Source organism: Falco cherrug, chromosome 1, assembly GCF_023634085.1.
Source record: "Falco cherrug isolate bFalChe1 chromosome 1, bFalChe1.pri, whole genome shotgun sequence".
Taxonomy (NCBI): domain Eukaryota; kingdom Metazoa; phylum Chordata; class Aves; order Falconiformes; family Falconidae; genus Falco; species Falco cherrug.
Genome location: NC_073697.1, coordinates 80305105 through 80314898, shown reverse-complemented (window position 1 = coordinate 80314898; position 9794 = coordinate 80305105). Strand labels below are relative to the sequence as shown.

Below are 9794 nucleotides of genomic sequence, written 5' to 3'. Positions count from 1 at the left end.
ATTTTAACTATAATGCATCCAATCAAATGCACAAGGGAACTGAAACGTAGATGTCATGACACCTGTTAAGACTGATAGCCTTCTATTTGGCCATCTGTTGTTATTCCACATACAGAGACAGACAACTTAGACTGAAATGAAGCTGTTGAAGTCTGCAGGCTACTTTTATGGTAGCTCTTTATGAAACAGCAAGAAAAAGAGCAGCATCAAGGTGCTGGGATACTCAGTCCAGCCTTTCCAGGGAGGGATGCACCTTTTTTTTTTTTTTTTTTTTTTTCTCTTCCCCACAGTTCAGGTTCTGCCTGAATTGCAATGATCATTACAATTTAAGGATTGTCTTTATGTGAGTGAATTGGTTGGTAAATTCTTACTAGGAATAAAATTTTCACTTGTTTGGCTTTGACAAACTGATCTGATTATGAAATATAAATATTTTTCTTAGGGCTACTAAGAAAGCTTTTAAGAGCTGATGCAGCTTAAATAAAGCTAGTCAGAAACTTTGAGGAGGAAAGAAAAAATCTAATGAGGAAACTAATTAACTCTTAAAAAAATTCAGCTGTTGATATGCGGACTTTAAAAGAAAAAAGTTTAATGAAAATAACCTTGCCCCGCCCCCAAAAGGTAGATGAATTTGAAACATTTCTGTTTTAAATGACGATTCATCTTTTTTCCACACTTGCGGCTTCTGTGAGGAAAAAAGCAAACAACTGACTTCTCATTCTTATCTGGGATGTGTTGTGGAGATGTCAGGTACCATTGTGAGATTGCAAAATTACTGTGTTAGTTCTACCTGCAGACAGACACATTGCTCCCTCTTCTTCCTGCTTTGGTTCACACGAGCCCAGGTGTCACACCTCCCTTATTTTTCCTCATTGTTGTAAAGCAGTAAGCCCACAGATGTGAAGCTAACAGTGCGGGTGTCACCATGAAGATTCAAAATGTATTTATGTGTATGAGGTTAGTCTTGTTGACTGTGTGGTCACTGAAGCATCAGAGGAGTCTGTACAAAGCACAGGCTTCATTACTTTTGGCGTGATTTCATGCATTGGCCACAGCTCTACCCAGATGAATGATGGACCGTATGTTTTCTGACTGCCTTTACCTCTTTGGGATCTTCTTTGTCTGTAATTATACCAAACCTGATGAATCATTTCTTTGAATGGTCGTGTAGTCAAAGTGTAGAGAAGAGGATTCAAAGCACTATTTATTGGCAGTATAAAAATCACCACCCAAGAAGTTATGGTACCTTAGGGAGGGAAAAAGAAAGGAAGCTGTAACATGCATTCCAGCATTTGTACCCGTTAGTGCAAGTGCTCGATGCCTATGCAGCACAGCTTCCTGCTGGGAGGGGTGGTCATACTCCTAGGCTGAGCTCACATCACAACAGGTACTTTTTTTTTTCTTCTCACTGTTATACTTGCACTGCACTCTTACCTCCCTCTGGACTCCCTGCAAAACCTGACAGTTTTTACTTTCCTAGTATTTCAATTTATCCCTCCTACTTTTCTGTACCATAGCCCTGGCACACTTGTTCTGGCTGGGCCTTGTTCTCTTGCCCTGAACCTTTTTGTCTCTACTTTGCTCCCTATGTCTTCCTGTGATCTCTGTTCCTCTTCTTCTTCCCTTGACTTGTGACATGCAATCCTAACGATGTCCCCGATGTCCTGTCCTCCTGCAAAGCAGTATCCTTCAGTCCCTGTATACCCTCTGAGGCTGATTTTCTCCACTGCACCAGGACTTCTCCATTCTTCCCCTCTCAAACAGCACTGTATACATCCTCCCTATTTCCTCCTTGCCCTGTTGGTAAGTCTGTGTTCACACTGTCTTCCTCTCTGAGGGTTTCCCGCTTCCCTGCCTGTAGCAGAGCCTGTGTGCATTTTTACAGCTTCCCCTTCTCATCTTTACTGTTTGGGAGGTAAGTTACCTGAGGGGCAGGCAGAGAAAGGGACTGGAATGAAGTGCTGGAAGATGTTAGTGGGTGCCCTCAGTTGCACTGTTTGATTTATAAAACAATTATAGAAGTGTTCCAAGTTGCACAAAAAGCTTAATTCACTCTCCCCCTGCTTCTGCCCCTCCCCGGCTTTACAACTTTGTTGCAGCATCAATACGTTCCTATTGATGCCCATCACATTGGCTACACTTTTGGAAACAAGCAGATGCTTAGTTCAAAAGCTGTCTAGTGTATCCCCAAAGAAAAAGAAATGCTATCAAATGGAGTTTAAAACTTCTGTAAACTTAGAGGACTGTCTCTCATATCTTTAGTTTTATGAAGTGACTAGTTAGTATTTAATCTGGTGTATCTAAGAATATTAATTTGCTGAACTCAAGATCACCCCTGTGGTTCAGCAAGATTTTGTCAAGGTTTCTTGACTCAGAATACATCTGCTTCCACATTTCACAGTATTTTCTTTAAGATTTCTTAGGTGGTTTGATAACTTCATGAAGAAACATTTTAGAAGACTTAAAATAACTGACAATACTTGACATAATCAATGTAACTTCCAGACATCTGAAATGTAAGTAAAAACTTTAAAAAGGTGACTCCCAACACTTCTGGTCAGCACATAAGACAAAATCCACTGAGCTAAAATGTTTTCTTGCCAGCCCAGTACTGTAACATATGTACTGTACGTTGAATCAGAATCTGCTGTTGCTGATGGTCCTGCTCCTGTTCACGCGTTCTTTCTAGCAGGGTTTACAAGCCCTACATAAAGTGGCTATTTTCCTGGCATGTGCTGGTATTGCAAGAAGAAGGAAAAAAAATGAGGTGCATCTTTTAATCTTTTAGGTTACGCTGTTTTTACATGGGAATATATTCATAGCATAACGAAGGTAAGCAGAGCTTTATATAACTTAATGGTTTCAACTATAAATACCAGTTTATAAAAGAAATTTATTTCAGGTTAGCAATTATATTGTTAAATCAAGACAGGACACACTCTATTGTCCTGAGCCATATTTAGGCAACAGAACCAGCAAAAGCTGTAAGTTGAGAAAGGCCAATGCAATTCAGCCTTGGTTTTTTAATACATTTTGTAAATTGTATAGATATTGTGTGGAGACAGACTTGAACAATTTGAATTTGGGTTTTTTTTGGCTGAATCAAAGGTGACTAACCTTAGATGGTTATAATAATATAGTTCAATTCAATGGTAAAACCATATAGTTAATTATATTGTGTGTACATACATATAGATTATAACATAAAGGTCCTTACAGTAAGAGAGTTCAATAGATTCAATTCTTGTTCTTCTGAAGTAGAAACAACACTCTTCGTACAGACACAGTTGAAACTGTGAAACTGTGAAAGCCTCACAAAAGAAAGGACATACCTGGTATTTCCACTTGAAGTAAAGAAAGGAGTTTCAAAATAAAAATGGGTATCCAACACAGTGCATCAGTAAATACAATGAAGAAAAAACGTTTAGCAAGGATCATCTCTTTTTTGATATGATTCCGAATTTCAGTAGCCGTAATAGCTGTTTGGTGAACACTGTAGAACATACTCCCATAGGAAAACACAATGATGATAAAAGCTGCCAAGTTTACACCTGTTTAAGAAGTTAAAATTAGTTATAACTTAACAGCATAATAGCAATTCCGTATCACCTATTTGCAGGTTGGGTAGTAAAGAAAAATGTTTTGTGTAAACCGCTAGTCCTATAGAATTAAGTGGCTGGAAAATCTGCTAGTCCTATAGAATTAAGTGGCTGGAAAATCTGAGTCTGTCTTCACCTTAACATCAAATTTTTGCCTCTGCTCAGGTGTTTATTTCATTCGTCAACACCTAAAAAATGGCTGCCATCTGATCCAAACCCTTAGTTCTCCTCTGGTCTTACCATTGCTCTAATTCTTTGACAAAGTCTATTAATTCAGGAACTTAATGGTCATTAATTTCTTTTTGCTTTTTCAGCCTTTCATGCATTTTAAGATAAGGAAGTATCCATCTGATATAGTAAAATACTCAGGCTGGAAAAAGATTTTTACTGGAGCATCTAAATATCAGGTGTGAACATCACAGCAAAGCTGTCTTATTTGAAAATTAAGTTCATTTGCAGCTCTAATCATATATAAAGAAGAAATGCAACTTACCTAAAAAAATGACAACAGAATAAATCTGACTTCCTAAACTTTCTGATTGTTCTGAGTGAAGAGGAAAACAGACGCCATTGGTGCCATAGTAGTTCCTGAAATATTCCTTATTGCTCAGTGGGATAAAAGCAACAGCAAACCCAATTATCCAGATAAGTACCAAAATGGAAATTGTCCTGCGTTTTCTGGGCTTCAAAAACCTAAAAGGATAAACTATGCAGATGTACTTTTCCAAAGTCAGGTAAGTCAACAGTAAGACTGACACCTCTGTAGACAGAATAGCGAGTGATCCGACCAACTGACAATGCATGCTGTCCATCCACAACTGAGCGTGCTTGTTGTATTCTCCGCGATATTTAAGATCAAAAGCTCCAATCACAAATAAATATATCCCCATCAGACAATCAGCACCTGTGGACATAGTGCTTAACATCATTATTTACACATTTGAATTTCTCTGTGTGTATATATGTCTACAGGAAAACATACTAATATAAAACATACTAATATAAACAGCTAATATAAAGATATGAAATCAACGTTATAGGTGGAATGCTATCATGAGATGATTAAGGCAGTATAATTCAGTTCCATTCCTCCTTTTTTTTATTTTATTTATTTTTATTTAAATCGATGGTCTATTTTTCATACTTGTTTCCAACCTGATTTTTTGAAGCTCAGATAAAATTGGTTTGCAGGTAGAAAAAGATAGAGTTTCATTTACAGAAATATTTTTTGCAACCCTTTTTTATTAGGTCTTATTCCTTTTGATACTAACATTTGGCTTAAGATAATTTGCTTTGAGTAGAGTGTCTCATCTGGGTTCAAAGTTTAGTTTTGGTTTGTCCACCTTACAAAACTAAAGTGCATAGTCTTCTAAGACCTCTAAGGGGAGAGAAACCGTCAACACAGAGCTGAAGGCTTCTCGGGTATTTTGGCTAGAGGTTTTGCATAATGCTCAGATTGTTCCAGTGGAAATGTTTCAAAATCACTGACATGCTGTATTTGGAAACATTACAATCATTTTATTCACTGTTGACAATTACTTATAGACTTGTTACTGAGATAGGGTACTCAAGATTGTAGTGGCTATTCTGTCAAATAGTTTGTCCATAAACTTGTCTTGCTTTTAGGACTAAAATAAAACCCCCTAATTCTTAATTTTGGGGAGCTAAGAGGGACTGCATTTGTGTAAGTAACATTTGATTGTGTGAAAAACAGCATAACTATCTTGAACACAGTATTTACACATGCAAATTAGTATTTACTCAAAAATGCATAGTAAAATTTCACTTTGTGGGCCTTTGAAAATTTCAAAATTTTATTTCTTTTTGCTGAAGAAAGTGGGAATTTGACACAAGACTCACAGCATTAAAATCAAATGTGAAACCTTTGGAATTTACCAGCTGCCAAAGGCAGAATTTGATGAGACCTCCTGGTGCGTAAGGTACAGCATTTTGTACTGTCATTCACAACAGCATGAAAGTTCAGTTAATTCCGTGTTGGAAATGTGTCACTATATTACAGTAACAGATATCGTACATGCTATGAGCAGACTAAACCAATATTCTTTTACTTTTACTCATGGAGTACTCACAGCAGAGAGACATTATTGAGATGGCATGGAGCTTGTTCTCTGATCTGATGTAAGGCCTCATGCAGATAACAAAAATATTTCCAAAGCAGGTGATGGCAGATACAACCCAGACAAACACTCTCTGTATGATGCTAGCTAAAAGGTTCTCCAGGGAGGAAATCCCATCAGTATTGGGCTTACAGCTGCGCACATGGGGGGCATATCCACAGTACTGGAATTTCTTAAAATATCTGGTTGTAAGAAAGAAAAACAGACAAGAGGTGATTCTAGTTTGGTTACCAGAATATCAAAACTCTCTAGTAACTACTCAGAAAACATATTCTGAAAGAAGAAAAATTAGTTAAAAATTGTCAGAATTTGACAACTGCTGGCATGCTACGTTCTATATTCTTTTGTTTTCAATTATCCAATATTCCATAAATTTAAAAATTCAGACCAAAGCAAGCAAGCTGGAATAATCTACTTACATGTGGGAAAGGTTTCTCAGGGGTCTGAACATTCTTCTCTGGATGTTTGCAATTTCAATGCCCTCCAAGCTACTGTAAACAACACACCCTCAGTAAAAGGCTATAGGAACACAGTAGTAAAAGAACAAACTTCATGAGCATTTAATTGTGCTTCTATGACTATAGGAAACTAGAGATGAACTTTAATTGCATCTAATCTGTCATTCCTTTTAAACTTGAACGGAAAGTCTGCATAAAGGCTGAACTGGAATAATATACGTTGCAGTTTATTAGAATTGCTGTTCTTCCAAAATCATGAAGAAGGCTTTTTGAGTGCTCTCAGCAGTGCAACCTCTGATTATTATGTTGCCCTTCCAAAGTATTTTTCTACTGAAGTTCTTTCATCATCTCTGGGAAAACAATAACTTGTTCCAGTAGTAATATTTTAGATGTCTCTTCTGTCTTTTATCCCAGGGAGTGCTTTGCTAAACAAGCTTCTGCAGGAATTCAGTCTTCATTGTGTCAGGAGCAGCAGGAAGCCGGGACACAGAAGGCGGCATGTAAGGGAAAATGTTGTCTTTCTTGTGATGCATGGATGGGATTTCTTACTTTAATTTTTCCAAAAATATATTGAAAATGGCACTGTTATTTCCCCTGCAGTGCTAGATCAGTACAGTGTAACTGTAAGTTCTTCTAGAACTTCAGTTTCTGTATTCTTCCAATCCACTGGTTAGACGTGCAACTGGCTGGAGATCTTTGGTTCTCCTTGTGGGAAGCCTTATACGAATTCATTGTTCAGTGCTTTGAATGCAATATTCATGGGAGTTCTGAACACATTTAGGCAAAAGTCGAGAAAAGTAACAGTCTTACTGGTTAGTTGCTGTGGGCTGGTGGGTGGTTTCTCTTGGAGATAAGAAAAAAGCCCCCAGTATGGGAGCATGTTAAGTTTTATTTAAGCACTGCAATGAATCTCAGGGTGTGCTTTCCCCAGCTACTTTTACTATTTCAAACTAGAAAAAAGGCAACTGATGTTATAAAAACTGCTGAAATACACAGTTTCTTATAGATCGGTCTCAAGATTTAAGAAGTTTCTTAACTTGGAACCATGGAAGGTGACAGTCACTGAATTGTGAGTTCTTTGGTGTTAAATAACGGATAAGTAGATGCTGTAGCCTGATGATTGGGGAGGTTATTAATTATTCTTTTCTGTCCTCAGCTTCTTATTTTCATGAAATTTGTACATATTTAGTTTTTTCAGGTCATTAGCCATTTACCAAATTTAGTTGAATTTGGCCACTAGATTCTAAATCACTGTGAGGAAGCTGGACTGATCCACAAAAGCATGTGCACTGCTAGCTACAGCTCAGGGTCAAATCATAAACTCCTGGTACGTTCCTATCCAAGGAAACATCTCCTTTTGGATCTCCAGACCATTGCTGTGATAGGACAAGGGTTAGACAAGGGGCAATGGTTTTAAACTAAAAAAGGGTAGATTTAGACTAGCTAAAAGGAAAAATTTTTTTACGATGAAGGTAGTGAAATACAAGAACAGGCTGCCCAGAGGGGTGGTAGGTGCCCCATCCCTGGAAACATCCCAGGACAGGTTGGACGGGGCTCTGAGCAACGTGATCCAGTTGAAGATGTCCCTGCTCATTGCAGGGGGGGTTGGACTAGATGGCCTTTAAAGGTCCCTTCTGACCCAAACCATTCTATGGTTCTATGATTGTGAAATGGTGACCAACAAAACTCAGCTCTACCAAGGTTGGCGTTGCAGATGTGCAGTGGCTGTGAAGAGGTACTTAAATCCACCACAGGATAATTTCAGATTTGCAAGATTGTCACTGCACTATCCCCCAGTTTTAGAAAGAACTCCCTGGCAGAATTCAAGTTAGAGCTGCTACGTTAGTGCACCCACAAAGACTCCCCCTAAACTCTTCAAAAAGGTTTGTAGAAGTTCCACCTCCTTCAGATATGGCAGCTGAATCATACTTGGTTTCTACTGTTCTTTCCATGGTGTTACCATTAGGTACTGTAAGAACGGAAACATGTCCCCAAACTTATACATATACCAAATCCTTTTATAATTCCTGTCTTTACATACCCTAATGGTACCTGCCCGTGGTGTTAATAGCCCCAACTGGACCTTGCATAACCCTTAAGCCCTGTGAAGGTCAAATGAGGGTTGTATTAGTCTTGTTCTGTAGTAACAGAAAAGACAATGCCCTTCTCTAAGCTGAATTTATGATCTCTTTTTGGAAAAATTTCAATTATTAAACTGGTATTTTCAGGAAGGAAAATTTGAGTATTGCTAGTAATTATTTTCCAGGCTCAAATTGTTGAGGGTCATCACCATAACTATAAACTATTTCAAGGGCAATTTCTTACAAAACGTATTCTGGATCATGTCCTTCTGAAGGAGATGTGCATAATCACAAAGAAAATGTAGATAAAATATAAAAAAATTGATACTTACAGGGATTTCAGTTTAATTAGGAAATCAAACTGGTCTATTTGTATTTTCTTGATGGGGTTGTAAGAAAGGTTCCTGTAAATACAACACAGACATGAGTCATTTTGTAGATCTGCCTTACAGCTTGTTCTAAGAATAAAGTCAAACTACATAACCCATTTGCTTTTTCAGCCTTCTAAGAAGGACTTGTACAATTGGCAGTTACAACTGCAAACGGTAACATTCCTTTAGTGTTATTCAGCTTGGTAAGCCAGTGGGAAGAGCAGTCGGATGAGGCATGCTATTGCCACGTACACATATGCATCTGCCTCCCCCCACCTGGTGCTTGAAGGTTTTCACTGTAGAAATTTTTAGTTATTAAACTTCCAGGACTTGTCTTTCAAGTAAAAAAACCTAGCTGAACTGCATGCATTTAGAAATAAGTTACAATTGATTTTGCTAGTTGCTAAAATCTATTTTTTTGTAATCATTTGTGTGAGTTCAAGAGACAGAGGCAGTGGAATGTAGAAGTAGACATTAGCATTAAATGCTATCACTGTGTGCAGAACGGTTTCTCAAAATAACCCCCTTTTCTTCTCCCTATAGCTTCATGTTTCATTTTGATATTGTAACTAAAATGCACACACCCAACCAATGCAGCGGTATACGCTTGGTTAACCCACTGTATTGCAATGGATCCCAAGGATGCTGAAAAAGCACAAAAATAAGTTATTCCGCATACTATCTCCTCTCTTCTATAGAGACATCTCCCATTTTGCCACTAGTGCTTCTTTCAGATTGTGCAAGAAAGACTGGGACTTTTCAGCAGCAGTGTTTGAGAATTTGCCGATATACGTGTCATGGGAAAAGAAAGACTATGTCTGGTTTTATAGTATCCTATGCTTTTTTGGAACTCTTTCGCAGGAAAAAAGCAGTTGCAACCAAGGCATCTGTATGATGTTCTTACATGTTTATGATCTATTTTTAGTGCCACATCCTGATATCACATTAAACATTCCCATCAATTTATAAACTTCTCATGATATAGCTAATTTTGTATATACTAACAAGATCTGGAAAAAGGTAGAATTTGAACTTTGGGGACATGAAAATACACATCTTTTACAAAACTGTTCCAGGCAAAATATTATATAGAATTACTTTTGGAGTAAGTATTTTTTTAGGCAGAGCTCAAGTGATGCAAAAAAAG

At 37.7% G+C, this 9794-nt stretch overlaps 1 protein-coding gene across 1 annotated transcript in view; it reads right to left on the bottom strand.

The window, feature by feature from the left end:
* Positions 1–352: 352 nt before the first annotated feature.
* Positions 353–9794, bottom strand: part of RXFP1 (relaxin family peptide receptor 1) — a 50591-nt gene continuing 41149 nt past the window's right edge. Inside the window, exons 13-18 of the mRNA XM_055714980.1 lie at positions 8609–8680; positions 6157–6228; positions 5690–5919; positions 4093–4503; positions 3333–3551; positions 353–1246 (exon numbers count right to left, since the gene is read on the bottom strand). Coding sequence (XP_055570955.1) covers positions 945–1246; positions 3333–3551; positions 4093–4503; positions 5690–5919; positions 6157–6228; positions 8609–8680 — 1306 coding nt within the window. The 3' untranslated portion in view covers positions 353–944. The remainder of the gene's footprint in view (positions 1247–3332; positions 3552–4092; positions 4504–5689; positions 5920–6156; positions 6229–8608; positions 8681–9794) is intronic.